The sequence below is a fragment of the Spermophilus citellus genome (assembly GCF_964194105.1).
Source record: "Spermophilus citellus genome assembly, chromosome: 6".
NCBI classification, from domain to species: domain Eukaryota; kingdom Metazoa; phylum Chordata; class Mammalia; order Rodentia; family Sciuridae; genus Spermophilus; species Spermophilus citellus.
The window spans coordinates 70,373,476-70,390,874 of record NC_138187.1 but is presented as its reverse complement, the minus strand read 5'-3'; the positions used below and the strand labels follow the sequence as shown (position 1 = coordinate 70,390,874).

At 34.0% G+C, this 17,399-nt stretch overlaps 1 protein-coding gene across 22 annotated transcripts in view; it reads right to left on the bottom strand.

The window, feature by feature from the left end:
• CREM (cAMP responsive element modulator) overlaps positions 1–17,399 on the bottom strand; it is a 77,767-nt gene that overhangs the window by 17,779 nt on the left and 42,589 nt on the right. For 12 of the 22 annotated variants that reach the window (XM_081296871.1, XM_081296883.1, XM_081296861.1 and 9 more), the window contains 3 exons: positions 16,301–16,398; positions 15,801–15,943; positions 5,933–6,121 (listed from right to left, as the gene is read on the bottom strand). The exons of 1 other annotated variant lie outside the window; for it this stretch is intronic. In XM_081296871.1, coding sequence (XP_081152997.1) covers positions 5,933–6,121; positions 15,801–15,943; positions 16,301–16,398 — 430 coding nt within the window. The remainder of the gene's footprint in view (positions 1–5,932; positions 6,122–15,800; positions 15,944–16,300; positions 16,399–17,399) is intronic. 9 more of the 22 variants (XM_081296865.1, XM_081296867.1, XM_081296869.1 and 6 more) reach the window with 2 other exon arrangements.

The window sequence follows — 17,399 nt, the reverse complement described above, 5'->3', positions numbered from 1 at the left end:
TAAGAAACATCCAGTTGCCCTTGTTCACTTTCATTTGCTGAACCATTTGCTACAACACCATAAAAACCAGCTGTTCCTAACATGACACAGAATTTGCTAATTTTTACATGAAGAAAGTAGATACAGAAATTTTAAAAATTCACTGTGCCAATGTAGTATTGCATAACATTCTTCCACAACTATTACATTAAATCATATGAACTTTCTGATATTTGAACATTTTGGCCTATATAAACAGCAATTTGTAACTCAACCTAATACATTATTTTACTGACTAAAGCCCCTTGAAAAGGGTTTTGTGATTTTAAAAATTCATAAATAAAGCACAATTACTATTCATAAATTTTTAAATGTAAAATTTTATTTGAATAATTTGAAGGTTCAGCACATGAAGAGCCAGACTATTATAGAAAATTTAACAATAGCATGGTTGGACACAAAGCTGGCAAATGTTCAGCAGTAATAACAGATCATGTCCTAGAAAAAAAAATATCTGCAGTTCTAATGCATAAAAATAAGTGATGTGTCACTGAGACCTTTTATTTTTATCAATGGTTTGTACAAAGGCCATTCCCTTATATGATTAGAATTCAACCTGACTTTATATCAATGAAAGAACATTACACCATATTTTTTGCTTTATCCAATTAAGCATCTTCCAGGCAAGCAGGAACTTTACATTCAGATTCTCTGGACATGACATGTCAGGTAGTATCCGTGTTTCTAGTAATTTTCCAGAGACCCTGCAAAGATGCTTGGGATTTTAAGAGAAGACAGGACAAAGTAAGCCTGGGGATCACCCTAGATATCAATCTCAATCAGGGGGTTCCATCAAGAACTCTATTCTGTCCAGTCAAACCTCAGGTTTGGGTCAAAGAATACTACTAGTAAATTTTTACTTCAGATTTAAAAAGTTCAATTTGGGGGCTGGAGTTGTGGTTCAGTGGTAGAGCACTTGCCTATCATGTGTAAGGCACTGAGTTCAATTCTCAGCATTGCATATAAATAAATAAAGTCTACTGACAACCAAGAAAATATTTAAAAAAATAAAAAGGTTCAATTTGATTTTTAGCCAAATGTCTCTTTAAATTGGCACAAAAATGCTCAGGAAATATTAGTGGAGGGGCTGGGGATGTGGCTCAAGCGGTAGCGCGCTCGCCTGGCATGCGTGCGGCCCGGGTTCGATCCTCAGCACCACATACAAACAGAGATGTTGTGTCTGCCGAAAAACTAAAAAAATAAATAAATATTAAAAATTAAAAAAAATATATTAGTGGAAAAGAAGAGGAAAGGCAGGCAAGAAAGGAGGGAAATTGGTTGCTTAGTTAATTAACTGCAATTAGTAAAGTTTTAATATATTCCCCTATACTAGTTAAACTCAGTCAATCAGCATATGGAATTAATAACATTTTTAAGGAGGAAGACTATTTCGCTTTCATTCAGTAAATGTTTAACATTTATCATATGCCAGGGACTCTGTTGGGTACTAAGGATCCTTGTCCAAACAGAACTTACCATATAGACAGGATATAGAAAGTCACAACAAGTGTGATACAATGCCTAATAAGGTGCTGTGGGGACCCAGGGGTTGTCTAAGCCAGATATGGAGAATCGGAGAAGTCTTCCTGGAGGAAGGGTCATCTAATATGAAATCTGAATAATGCATACAATTGAGGAAAGTGTTCTTAAAAAAACAAAAGGTAAGTATGACAGCCCTAGACAGGAGAAAGGGCATGGCCTATCAGAGAAAATGAAAGAAATAGAGCTGCATTCAAAAGAGGGAGAAGGAGAGAGGTAGGAGGCCAGTAAAGGGACAAGGCCGAGATCAAACCAAGATTTGGGCCACATAAAAGATTTTGAGCTCTATCTTGCAAATAATAGGGATTCAATTAAGGGTTCTAAATAGAGGTTGATATGACATTATAGAGTGAATGTTTATGTCACCCACCCCAAATTTCTATGTTGAAATCCTAAGCCCCAGTACAAATGTGTTGGGACCTTTAGGTGGTTAGGTTTTTAGGGTAGAGCCCTCATTAATGGAATCAGTGCCCTTCAACACAGACCCCAGTGAGCTCCTTTACCTCTTTTGCTACTTGAAGAAACACAAGAAGATGGCCATCTCTGAGCCTGGAAGTGAGCCCTGGGCAGACACTGATTCTGATTCTGCTAGTATTTTGATCTTGGACTTCCCAGCCTCCAGAAATGTTAAAAAAAAAAAATGTATTGTGAAAGCTACGCAGTCTCTGGTTATTTTGTTATAACAGCTCAAATGGATTAGGATGCGTGTTTAGATGTAAATTTTAGGAAGACTACTCTAAACTGCAGCATAGAGAGCATAATATACAAGAAAAAAAAGTTGGACATACAGACTTGTTTATAAGAAATATTAGTACCTCCCCAATAATTTTTTTTTTTTTAAGAGAGACTGGGCTGGGGTTATGTCTAAGTGGTATAGCACTTGCCTAGCACATGTGAGGTACTACATTCCATCCTCAGCATCACATAAAAAGTAAATAAAGTTATTTTGTCCGCTTGTAACTAAAAATATTTTTTTTAAAAAGAGAGAGACTAGTAGATTCTAGAATCATTGGAAGGCAATGAAAAGAGTCTAGCTGAGATTTTAGAAATAATTCCCTGCCCCCCACACCCTCTGCCCGTCAAAAAAATAAAGAAAACTAAGGCAAGAAGAAAGAAGTTGCCTCTGGCATAATGAGAAAAATCTGAAAGCTCTTTTACAACTACCAGCTTCAGAAGCCAGGCATGGTGTACATGCCTGTAGTCCTAGTGAGACTGAGGCAGGAATATTACAAGTTTGAGTCCACCCTCAGAAGTTTAGTGAGGCCCTAAGCAAATCAGTGAAAACTTGTCTCAAAATCAAAAGGACTAGGAATGTGGCTCAGTGATAAAGTGGCTCTGGGTTCAATTCTAAGTAACACAAAACAATAAAACTACCAGCTTCAGGGCAGACACCTGATATAGACACCAATCACAGGTGTGGCAGTCTGAACTAGGGTGGGGTGTGGAGAAATAGAAAACATGTGTGAGTTAGTTAAGGGGAGGAATACACAAAAGTGGCTTTGGGAGGAGAGGTGCAGGAAGAGTAAGCCAGGTTTTGGGCTTAAAGCAAAGGACAAGTAGTCTATTACTTAAATACAGAAAACAAAAGGAGATTTGTGGTAGGGAAAAATGAAAGTCAAGTCTGGTCTTAAGGAATCAAAGATGAGTGTGGACATCTAACTAGCCAGTTGGAGTAAGAGGCATCATCACAGTGAATGGATGAGATCATCCAGGAAAAATGCTCAAATCTAATGGGAAGAGGGCCCTGGATACAATCCTAGGGCATACCTCTACACTAAGGAGACTGGCAGAGGAAGATTAGCCCAACAAAAGAGACTGAAATTAAGGCAGAAAAGGGAGAGAATGAGAATGCAGTTTAAGAAAGTGAAGGAAGCAGAGGTCAACAGCATTAAGTACTGCAGAAGAATCAATCAAGATAAGAACTAAGAATTCAAAATGAAATTGATATTGCCTTTCAGTGAGATATTAGAGTAAAAGATAGATAGGGAATATTGTCTTTAATTTCAGGATAAGAATGCCCACTGACCGACTATGTTTAACACAGAACTGGAACTCCTAGACACTAATATTAAAAAAAGAAGGAGGAGGAGGAAGAGGAAGAAGAGAAGGAGAGAGGAAAAAGAGAAAAAAAAAAGATTAAAAAAAGAGTAAAAAAATTTGACAAGAAGAAACATTATTTATATATGGTGTAAATATTTACAAAGTTTCACAGATGGATTCACAAAGAATCAGTGCTATTTAAAGTAATTAGAATTTATCTATGTTAGTAGATAAAAGATCAACTATTAAAAAATCAATATCTATTTATACCAGCAACAATTAGAAAATGTGATCAAAAAATAAGGTACAATTCATGATAGCAAAAACTACCACAAAGCATTCAGGAACCAGTTGAGTAAGACCGCCATGGAGAAAAATTTTAAACTGTTTAAAATAAAATCTTACTAAGTGAAAAACTTGTAGTTTGAGATTTATCATTTTAACAACATTATAAAAACTTCATCTTTCCCCAACTTAATCTCTAAATTAAATGCTGTCTTATCACTGTTTATTATTATTATTACTTAAAAACTCAGTTATTCTAAACATATGAAAGAGTCATGTTTCAAATAGCTAAATAAGCATGAAAAAAAAGAAAAAAGAAAGATGAAGAACTTGTTCTGGAAGACAGATAGTACTAGCATAAAGAAAAAGATAAATTGTACAGAACAGAGTTGTGAGACAGATCCAAAATTACATAAGAAACTATTGTATAATTAAGGTTGCCCCATAAATTAATGAGGAAAGAACAAACCAATGATTCGGGATACAGTATAGGGAGAAAACATTAAAAATGGATTTCCAGCTAATTATACACAGAAGTGGGTCCTAGATGGATTAAGGATATAAAACTATAAAGTTCATGGAAGATAATGTAGAAAAATAATTCTGTGACTTGTAGAAGAAAAAGAATTCTGGTTTGGGAAGCTGAGGCAGGAGGATGGCAAGTTCAATGCCAGCCTTAGCAATTTAGAGAGGTCCTAAGCAACTTAGTGACACCCTGTCCTTTAAAAAAAAAAAAAAAAAAAAAGACTAGGGATGTCGCACAATGGTTGAGCACCCCTGCAATTCCTGGTACCCCAAATCATAAAAATAAATAAATAAATAGATAAGTTCTTACATAAAACTCCCCAAACACAAGACTTACATGTATATTATATAAAACAAAAATTATAAAAACAATCTCTATTTACAGTTCAAATTTTCAGATCTTTCCATGTAAAAAGATGATGAGAAAAATGACTATTCTTCAAGATTATTCATTTAGGGGTTGGGGTTGTGGCTGAGCGGTAGAGTGCTTGCCTAGCATGTGTGAGGCACTGGGTTTGAGCCTCAGCACCACATAAAAATAAATAAATAAAATAGAGGTATTGTGTCCAACTACAATTTTTAAAAATAAATAAATAAGATTATTCATTTAGATACATAAGGTTCATGAGTAAGGGAAAAATATAAGATTGTTTTAATTTACTATTTCAGTTCTTCACATACTTTTATTACAATCTATATTAATTATAACCTGTTTTTTCCCCATACTTGCAAGACTTTCAAACTAAAAGAACTGGTATCACTTGTCTTAAAATTACTGCTATGCAACCTAAGCAAATGAACCCAAGGAAAATAATTAAATTAAAACACAGAATTTTTAAAAACTGTATTAAATACACATATTACAGTTATCATAAGCACAAATGAAGTTCAAATAATATTTAATTAAAATTTAATTTAAATCTTAGGTAATCCTAAAAGTTCAGGGTTACACCTGTCAGCTTTCAGAAGAGCTAGAATGGGTACAGAAAAATTCAAATATGATAACAGACTAATACATACACACACACACACACACACACACACACACACACACACACTGCATTTGTTTTGAAATGAATTGTTTAGAAATTAGACTTAAATGTAATAGCTGAGGAAAGACCCAAATTCAGGGCATTGTGGACTATATACTTAACTCTTCATAAAACAGGTATGAGAAATATAGAAGGTACAGCATTTGTGACTTCCAAAAGAAGGCTATTAACCTAATTAAAAATTCATTAATGTTTCCAACTCCCTTTGTCTATCATGTTGCTCTGAATTTAGCCTTTCTAACCAGTAAAAACTGCTAAAGAGTGAAAGTCAGATAATTTCTTTCACTTCTTTAATGTATTAAAATATTTCTCCTTCAAGCTTTTTTAAGTGTTTCCCACCCCACCCCCAAACTCTATCTCCTGTATATTTCACCAAACTCTAAAATCACCACTAAAGGGTGTGATATAATAATCCATAGGTATTCTAAATGTATTAGATTAATAAAATATACCTTGAACAACAACCTGGCTGCCTGGGACAAAGAACTGCTGTGTGCCATCAGCTGATTGTGCTGCATACTGTACAATTGTAGCACCTGGTGGAGGAGCTCCTGAATTTGTCATTGTTAATGCCTGTAGTCCCTGAACACCATCAGATCCTGGATTAGAAATCTGGATTGTTCCACCTTGGGCTATAGCAACTTAATAGAAAAAGAAAAGAAATATTAGAGAATTTAAGGATTAATTTTTAATAACCCCATGTTGGGAGATATACTCTGGGTCTATGTATTACCATTACTTCTCATTCTCAAATTACCCTTATTTTTATATGCTGAATTGATAAGGAACATCAGCTTCATTATGGGAGAAGATATTGAATGACTGATTGATTTCTGTGGTGTTGGAGATGGAACCCAGGGCCTTGCACATGTTAGGCAAGTGTTTTAACACTGAGCTATATCCCCAGGCCAGGGACAAGACTTTAAAAGTTTACAAACACCTGAGTATATTTAATATTTTGAACTTTTAGAAATTCCTGGGACCCATAAAATTTTTATCCTCCCTGGGATCCATCCAACTAAAATTATTTAAGAGAAGAGAGTGGCGAGATAGACGGGAGAATGCCCAGCTTCTTGGTGTTCTCCATTCTCTCCTATATTTTTAGTTATAAATAACATTCTTCTAAGTCTTAAGAAATGCTCAGTGGAATTTCCATTAAGCATTGCAATTACAATTATTCCGTACCTTCATTCAGCTATTTTTCTAATTTATTGTCAAAAGACAAGTGTCTTTTAAAGTAACATGTATCAAAAAACTCAACTATAAAACTGTAAACTATAACTTTAACTATGGCAGAAGAATCTTGTAATGTAAAATGTTAAGTTGAAAAGTTCTTTACCAGTCAACTCTATTGAAAGAATTTGTGCTATAATATTTATCTCTACTAAATGTCTGGAATACAACAAAAATGAGGTAGGGTTCCTCTAAATACTGAGATTAGCTAGTCATGCTTAAAAGTTAACATATTGACTCTAGGTAAGTGCTCTACCACTGAGCTACAATCCCAGCCCTTATCTATTGTTTTAATAACAGAAGATCAATCCTATCTTGGATAGAAAGGGCCTACTCTCAAGAGAAAAATAGTCAGGTCGGGATGGGGCTACACCCCAATTACTTTTACTGGTTTTGGTGAAAAGTTTCAAAAGAATAACTGATCAAATGTTTTGTTTTAGAGCTGGGGATGTAGCTCAGTGGTAGGGCATTTGCCTAGTGCATGTGAGGCCCTGTGTTCCATCCTCAGCACTCCAAAATAAATAAATAAATGGCTAAAATGTTTTAACACTTCTCTAATGGACAAAAATGTACTATTTAAAATATCTAAGAGGTCTGCTATATTTTAACATAAAGATTATGATTGCATGTTTTAGTTTAAACAGTAGAGATTAATCAGAACCAATGGCTATCCTTTTTTAAAAAAAGAAAAAAATCATACATAAACTAGCTAACTACTTTACAATGAAGATTTTAAAAGCCCATCATCAGAATAACAACATGTATGGATAAAGGTAAGTGCCTTAGAGGAATATTATAATAGTATTTAAAACATACTCCAAATACATTCAAGTCATTTTCAAACATTTTTAATAGCATCTAAGCAAAGACCACTTAGGTGATAATCTGATAACATAAGCCTATTAGAACTACAGAAAGAGTAAAAGTAACAACAACAAATTTTCAGTTCTTTCACCTAATATTCTAGTACCTACTACAGAAAAATGGGTTAACACTTTTAAAAAGTTTTCAATACAAATGCATGCTGTTTTTTAATTCACTGACAGGTTACTATTAGAGTAGGATTGACAGAAACTAAAGAATCAGTTACAAAATGCTGAAGTACTAAAGCTGAAAAACCCTGTGATAATATTAATCTATCAGGCTTCTTTAGGACATTATATTCTGTACACATTTTAAAAATAGGATATCTTCAGCTGGACATGGTGGAATATCCCTGTAATCCCATCAACTGGGGAAGCTGAGGCAGGAGGATCAAAAGCTTAAGCCAATCTGGGCAACTTAGCCAAACATTGTCTCAAAACAAAAATAAAAAATAAGACAGCAGGATCAGAATTTCAAGGCCAGTCTCTGCATCTTAGCAAGGTATGAAACAATTCAGTAGACCCTGGTTCAACTCTCAATATCAAAAAAAATCGGGGGTGGAGGGGTGGGTGCAAAGGTGGGGAACAAGTGAGAGGGGCTGGGAATGTGGCTCATGGTAAAGTACTCTGGGTTCAACCCCTAGTACCAAAATAATACAAAAATAAAAATAGAATATTTTCAAACTATAACTCTCCAAAGATTCCAAGGATTTGACCTTCATATTTAAGGGGTTTGGGAGAGACCTAACTTTTTTTAAAAGAGAAATATAAAAAAGCAAGGGATATTGCTCTCTTAGGTCTTCATGGCTAGACATAAATTTTATATTTGAATGCGTGTTTTCAGCTGATAATTAGTTTGATGCTATAGAAATAATGCTAAAGGGAAGAGCCAAAGGCATTAGAACCACAATGTGTAAAAGCACAAAGCCTAATACAGAGCAGGAGCTCAATAAATGAAATGAATGGCTACCATTTTCTCACAACATACTATATTATAAAGTTGTGACTCCAAAAGAGTTAAATGAGATATGATTTCTAATTCCTATTACAGAATTAATTTTCAACATCAATACAATTATGAAGCTTTTGGAATGGTACTTAGAATCATGGAATACATAACAAAAATCTACCTTTTCTCTTGTTTTTTATTTCCTCCTTTTCCCAATAATTTTTCCCCTAAAGTTCCAACCCATACTACTATGTTTTCATACTATGAACACACACACACCAAGGATCTGTTTCTCTTGCCATGTTATTTTCTGATGAAGTCAACATATAATTAGATATGGAAAACAAATACCACCATTCCCCTCCTTCCCCGTCAAGTGGGCTCCAGGGGAAAAATATTTCTACTGATAAGTCTCATGCTTTGAACCTAGTTTCATTTTTTATACTGAAGGGACCCTTAATTTTGGCATTATCAAATGGCAAAGGACATTCCCATTCAAAATATTATCTCTTGTTTGATAATAAACAAGATTTACCAATGCTTCAGGATCCTGGAAACAGGCTTTTTGTGTGCCTATCTGTATTCAAAAATTTGAGTAGAAAACTTCTTAGGTTTCAAAATATTCAAGGATAGAATAATCTGTTTTCAGTAAACATAAATCAAGATAAATAGCAGAAAAAAATAAGATAAAATTAACTGAATTTGGACAAGTTCTATTTTAGCATTTTTAAAAAACTTTCAGTGAAAAATTTCCAGCAAATTAAGAGTAAAGAGAACTTTTTGTCATTCATTTCCTCTGCCTTCCCACCTCCCTTGGAGTATTTCAAAACAAACCCTGCATATCTGACTAATCATTATTAAAAGTTATTAGTGACCAATGAAAATAAAATACCTTTGCATTTCCTATTCATTTTACTCAGGGGACCTAGGCTTTCTTAATGCTTTCCTGGAGTGACACATGCAACAGAGGCAAAAAGATTTATAACTATGACCATATACATTTTTGTTGAAAACAATGAGGAATCCACACTGGTCCATGATATTGATGGAGACTCAAGCAGAAGTAAATGTCTATATACACACTTATTTTTTTCTCTTTTAACTAATCCTTAAAAATATTACTTAAAATAAACAATAACATTTTCATAAAATAATTTAAATTGAATTAAAATTGAACAGTTTTAGAGTGCATAATCAATTAAATTCTATGTCAATTTCCATTACAAATTAATTCAAGCCTGCTAGTATGCTATCAGCTCACAATACTGGTAGACAAAGGTTAGGTTGCTATTATCCTAATTGCTCTGGGAACTACCTAAACTTTTTTTTTTTTTGGCTAAAGTCTAATGTGGGTTATATCCCATAATTAACCCATAATGTGAGTTATACCCCATAAGCAAGCAGGTCACTCAACACTTACTCGTTGAATGTTCGACATGATGACCTTAATTTTGGCTAAAGTCTAATGTGGGTTATATCCCATAATTAACCCATAATGTGAGTTATACCCCATAAGCAAGCAGGTCACTCAACACTTACTCGTTGAATGTTCGACATGATGACCTTAAATTAAGATTTTTTAAATTTTAGAGGGGAAGGGTAACATCAATTTACTCAGTATATTCCTTCTAAGTTAGTTTTAGCTGATCATACAAACATCTTTATATACATTCTTATATGGTGATAATATTTAGTTTCAAATCAGTATTAACCCAAGAATGCTTCCCCTTCCTCTCAATGTGCCATATTCCCTGGATATACAGATAAGATAATATATCAGCTAGTCTAAGGCAATACATTTAAAAAAAATTCTGGAACACAAAATTGCTTGGAAATCTGCTACTTCTGCTGCCATTGAGCACTTTTCTCTAACAGCTATTAATATCATTAAAAGCATGGAGAATATTACTTATGGGATGAAAATTCAACAATCTTGGTAAAAATTTTTAACTGAAAAAGTAACATTTTAAGTCCTATATAGTCAATAAATATAACAAGAAAGATGAATTTAAAAAGAGCAGAGCCAGGTGAGATGGTACACACCTGTGATCCAAGTGACTCTTAAGAGGCTGAGGCAAGAGGATCACAAGTTCAGACCAGACTTAGTAACTTAGGCCCTAAGCAACTTAGTGAGACCTTGTCCTCAAAAATAAAAAGGGGTGGGGATATAGCTCAGTGGTAAAGCATCCTTGGATTCAACCCCCAGTACAATAAATACATAGGTTAGAAAACTGGGAAAAAAAAAAAAAAAAGTCCATGAACAAAGGAGGAAGTAGAATTTGTCCAAATTAAAATTTCATCTGAGGGGGCTGGGGTTAGGGCTCATTGGTGGAGTGCTTGCCTAGGACATGTGAGACTCTAGGTTCAATTCTCAGCACGGCATAAAAAAATAAGTAAATAAAATAAGATACTGTGTCCATCTACAACTAAAAATATTTTTAAAAATTTTATCTGAGAAAATTAAATTTTCTCTTGATGCTATATTTTTAATTCTAAACTTGTACATATGAGCTAATTCAAATAAACCATGTAAATGTTCTTTTATTATTATTATCATCATCATCATTATTTTGAGATAAGGCTTCACTATTTTGCTCAGGCAGAGGTAAATAGTGATTAAAGAGCCATATTTACATGAAACAGTATTTTAAATGGTTTTGCAACAGTTACCCTGGGAGAATATAAGCTAAGTCACTACTAAGAATAATAAACGCAACTGCATTTACTTTAAAATGTGTACAGATTTCTTTCATGAAGAAATGGTGTTGATTTATGAGTCTCCTAAGAATTCTGAATTATTTAAGCAAAGTTCACATTGTCTTTTCATAATGGTGGATAGTGGATTGACCTACTTACCTTTCATGTATAAGAATTCCAGTAAAGATGAGTTAACAGAGACCTATTCTAACAAAATTCCTAGTAAAATAATGTAAAGGCATACAACATTTTTCTAGAACAATGTGAAGTCTAAGGTGATAGCCTTTAATTGGTAAGGAAAGAGTTTGAGTGTAGTATGGTGGCAGGCACACCTTTCTTCTTTTACTTTGTTTTTATGAATTTTCCCATCTACTGAATATATTAAACATCTGATGCAGCAAGTAACATTCTTTGCTAATTTTAAGACTCTCTCAGTAGCCATCTTTCATATATTCTCCTGAGATAGAACAGATTTTCTTTGACCAGAATCACATTACCGTTTGTTGGCTGTGCCGGGGATGAAACCCAAGGCTAAATGCTAAACAAGCCCTCTACCACTGAGCCACACCCTCAGTCCCACTTAACTATTAGATAGCAACTCTATATACTAAGATCTTTACTTTCAGTAAAGGTTTTACAAGGCCTAGCTCTGTTGGTTCTACAATAATAAAACCCACTCTGTTTTAATTTTTATTCTTCCAGTAACTGAGGTTAAACTCAGGGCCTCATGCATGCTAGCCAAGTGCTCTACCACTGAGCTACATCCCCCTACCCTTCTTATTTTATTTTGAGACAGGATCTCACTAAATTGCCCAGGCTGGCCTCAAACTTGGACTCATCCTGCCTCAAACTCCTGCATAGCTGGGATTATAGGTGTGTATTAACATGCCTGGCTTTATGTTTAAAAATTTTAAAACCTATTTTAAGTCTCTGCCTTAAGTCTACACCCTGGAAGTATCCTATTCCAACTTATTCGAGTCTTATTAAACTTATTCCAGTCTTAGTTTTTGTGATAAAAAAATAAGCTGAGGCAACTTATCCCTGCTACTCAAAAAAAAAAAAAAGAAAAAAGAAAAAAAAAAGCTGGAATTAAGAAAGAAAGTTAACTTCTGTCACTATCTTTTAACTATTAAAAATGTAATTACTTTTATATGGGAAAACTTGATTACATATATTTTTATTTTTATTTCTTCAACTTAAACACATTTAATTTTTTTGTTTTTTAATACCAGTCAACTCATTATACAAAGTTAAAAATAATAAAATAATCATCTTAAAGAACAAGAACAAAGTTTGGGGGAAAGTCATGCATGGATGAATGTTGAACAAAGAATTAAACCTAATCGGAAAGGAAAACTTTTATAATAAAAGGTTATGAGCTGGGAGCAGTGGCACATGGCTGTAATCTCAATGGCTCGGGAGGCTAAGGTAGGAGGATTATGAGTTCAAAGCCAGCCTCGGCAACTTAACAAAGCCCTAAGCAACTGAGACCCTGTATATAAATAAAATACAAAAAAGGTCTGGGGGGTTGGGGAGGCAAGGGTTGTGGCTCAGTGGTAGAGTGCTTGCCTAGCATGTATGAGGAACTTGGTTTGATTCTCAGCACCACATATAAATAAAAAATAAATAAAGGTCCAATAACAACTAAAAAAATATTTTTAAAAAAGGGGGCTGGGGACGTGACTCAGAAGTTAAGTGCTTCTGGGTTCAATCCCTGGTACCAAAAAACAAACAAATAATAAAAGGTTATGAAAGAGTCTCCAAAACACACACAGAAAAATTTTCAGAAATTCTAGTAAAATAAAGTCCTCTATTCCAAAATCCCAAGGATGTTAGTAACTGTTTCTATTTCTAGATCTTTAGATATAATATTAAGGCATTAATATCTGTTTTTTCTAGTAAGAAATAAGATTAATTAAAATGGATCTTGTGTGCATATAAATATATATTATTCTCTAAAGTCCATAAATGATTTTTAAAAGTATAAATGTTAGTATTTACTTCTCAAATGAGTTATCTACATAAACAAGTGTCACCAAATGTCCCCAAAAGTGTATTAAACAAAGGTGATGTTGCTTTGTGTGGTAATTTTATCTACAGACCAGATATAAAGAACTACCACCATTTCTCACTGAAATAATCATCAGGATCATATTGTATAGGTCCAAATTAAAACAGCTGACAGACTCCATGACCTCTTACATGGCAAACAGATATATGTCTAATTTCTAAACATGCAGTTTTCTAGTTCTCAACCATAGCTCCTGACTACACCTCCCCCTACTGTATATACACAGTGAGTTTTAATGCTGAGTCCCCTGCTATAAGGTAGCACCAAAAGCATAAGGAACAAAGTATAGGAACTGGCTGGAGGGAAAAGCCTAATATAACATAACATACCATAACATATCATAACATACCATAACATAACATAAACGAGACTCTGCCACAGCAAACCTATATTTCAATAGTTGCATGTCTTTTCCCCACTACATTTACTTTTTATCACCTTCTGTCTTCACATTGACCCCAGAATTTAGCAATATACATTACTCTCACTTCAGACTAAAACTTGAGATGCAAAAATAATATTTTTAGCTCTGATCACTGTGATATCAAATAGCAGAAAGAGGGTGCCTTCCTACATCATCTCCAGCTTTAGCATTGTCTCAATTCCATATGTTTTCACTATTTCAAATTTTCACCAATTAATCTAGGCAAATTAACCTCCAACACTCACTCCCCTGTTACCTTATAAACAGATCACTGCTTCTTTGAGAATTACTAAGCAGTATTAAGATATGCCAAAGAAATGTCAAAATAAAAGCCTCTCTGATCATCCCCAAAACTTTAAAAAGTCTTAACATTATTTCTGCAGTAATTCCAATCTTTTTCTTTTCATGACACAAACAAAAAATGTTAACATGTGTACAGCCCTCCGGGGTAAATGGATAAAGCTGCTCAAGGCCACGGCTACCCAGTGAGGATACTACTCCAGCAGGTCCCAGGTCTGCTTCACCCCTCTGGGAAATGAGGAATAGAAGTTCTGCACTTTTGAAGCCTGGTGCCAAATTCCAGAGACATACCAGGTGGCAACTCTGATGTACAAAGCTAAAACTACCACCACATATACCCAGTGGGCCAGATGAGAAAAGCACATAAGTGAGAAGTAATAAAAGAGAAACAATAGTGAAAACCTCAAAGTCTAATTCTTGCAGGCAGTGGGGGGTTTTCTTCTCTTAAAACACTGATTTTGGACATTTTGGACATGTCCACTCAGCATCCTATAGGGGCCATAGATAAATGACACCCTAATACTGACAGGTATATGATAGAAGCTGCCCAAAATGACCAAAGGAAAATTAGTTTAACAATTTTATACTGCAAATCCATCACAAAAAAAAGTTCTAAAAAAAATTTAAAAATCAAAAACTATATATGAAAGAATATAATTTATTTTAATAGAGTTAAAATTTTTCTAGAGATCGTTACTTTTAAAGGGGAAAACAGGGCTGGGGATGTGGCTCAAGCGGTAGCGCGCTCGCCTGGCATGCGTGCGACCCGGGTTCGATCCTCAGCACCACATACCAACAAAGATGTTGTGTCCGCCGAGAACTAAAAAATAAATATTAAAAATTCTCTCTCTCTCTCTCTCTCTCTCTCTTTTTTTCTCTCTCTCTCTCCCTCCCCTCTCTAACTCTCTCTTTAAAAGAAAAAAAAGGGGAAAACAGAGAATATATCTACAATCTTAACACCTTATTTGAACAAACACGATTTAATATCACATTGTTTTCAATACTGACGTTGCTTACCCCACACCCCCGTCCCATCCTTTCCCCTTTCTTTTTCTTTCCCTCTCTTTTTAAAAATTATTTTTCTGTATCTATCATTCTTCTTTTGAGGGGAAAGAAAACCTAGTATTTTAATTAGAGCAAAAATCATAGAATTAACAATCCATTAAAATGCACAAGACTAAATGTGAATCTATCTGTTTATTTAGAGCTTTTGGTGTATAAAATCTCAAATAAAATAAACTATCCATTTGCTATAGTTTTAAAATTAAATAACTTTTTCCTCTTTTAGGAAAAACTTAAACACAAATTAACAGTAGAGTAGTGAAAACAGAATTACATTAAAACATAATTTAGAAAACACAGGGACCTCTTTTAGATTAGTAAGTATATGTTGTTGGTAACAAAAGCCAACAAAAGAATAAAATACAAACATTTATATCTTACATTTGCATTCATTATAAAGACCAAAAAAAAAAAGTAATAACTTTCAAACTTTTACTTAAGGTGAATAAAACATAAATAGGAAAAAAAACTCTCCTTTTATTTTTAACTCCAATTTTTCTGTATTCAGCAATAAAATTTTTACTTTTCAAAAGTATATGACAGCTATCAATACAAATCTCTCACTTCTTTAACATGTACTTTTTATTCTAAGATATACAGTTTAGGTATTAATGATGCATTTTAAAATGAAACAATTTAATACCAAAACCAGAATTGCTTCATTATAACTAGAGAAGACTTAAAGCTAGCACTGTATCATATTTAATCGCAGCATACATACTGTATTGCCCCGTGCTAGTCTGATATATGCTAGTCGGTACTGCCATGGTAGCGATGTTAGGTGGTGTTCCTTCTTCCTCTGATTTTTCTTCTTCAATTTTGGGAACACCAGGCACATCAGAGGAAAGTTCATTCAGTATTTTTCTAAAATACAATTTAACAACATAACTGATTAAGATGCATGAATGAGACTTAAAAGAATCACTTTGATCTGTAATTTTTCTTCACAGTAGCACATGCCTGTAATCCCAGCTGAGGTTGAGGCAAGAGAATCAGGAGTTCAAAGCTAGCCTCAGGAACTTAGTGAGGGCGCCTAAGCAACTCAGTGAGACCCTGTCTTTAAATAAAATACAAAAAAATGGGTGGGGATGTAGCTTAGTGGTTGAGTGCCACTGGGTTCAATACCTGGACCAAAAAAATAAATAAATAAATTAGAATAAAAATGTAATTTTTCTACCTTCTTGGACAAAGTATCATTCTAGTAGTTAACAGTTAACTCACCTATAAGAGGGTCTTCGTGAAAGGATTTCTCTACGTTTATGAGAATCAATTACACCTTCTGTTTCTGCAGACTCATCTGTCTCTGCAATTGTTGCTACCTATAACATAAGATTTTCTGAAATGCATCACAAAATATAAAATCTTCCTTGTTAAAAAAATAAAATGGTAGTTAAGGGTCTTTGTGTACAACACTGAGCCAGGTGCTGTGGAGCCCCAAAACACAGTGAACCTGAATTTAAAAAGCTCATGATCTGATTCAAGAAAGGAAAAACAAACATAAACATTAAAGTTATTGAAAAAAAATGTATGGAAAGAAATGGTATAGATAATAAATATTATGAAAATGCAACAGAAAGAGTGGTTCAAATGTCAAGTGAGACTTCACTGGGAAGAGTAAAACATGATACATCAGAGTCAAGATCCTAACCCTGAAAGTGCCCTTATAATTCCAGCAAGGAGTGAGTAAGCCAGTGATAGAGGCAGGAAGAAAGCCCTCAATTTCACTTTTTTTTTTTTTTTCACTATACCATAGCTGGCTTGAGCTGGGTTTTCAAAATAGGTATTAAATAGGGCCAAAGGAGAAAAAACATTTAAATAAACAAAAGTATAAACCAGAATAAAGTTAGGATTTATATTACAAGGAGTAGGGTAGGGTTTAATGGAATTAAGTCTTAAAAATACAAATAAGAGATTTCTCCTTAAAAAGAAGGATCCGAATTTTCAGCATGATTTCATTTTTCAAGTCATGTAAGAATACAATATTTGGATTGGTAAAGTCGGAAAACTAATGAATTGCTACAACATGTCTGCTGTCAATATATTTAGCCATTTAACTGTGAGGGACTCGAGGAGCTGAGTTTACAAAACTCACTTTACTTAATACTACAATTACCTGAGAATTTGATTTGGGAAAAATTAAGAGGTTACTAAAATATCCAGAATGCATGCAAGAATGTATCACTGCTAAAGCACATATGACACACAACCTCTGGTAATGGACACCCCACAAATAAGGAGAGCTTATTGAAAAAAAAAATGTTGTTGCATTAGACAATCATAATATCACTACTAAAATTTCCCATTTTATACTGGGCTTTAA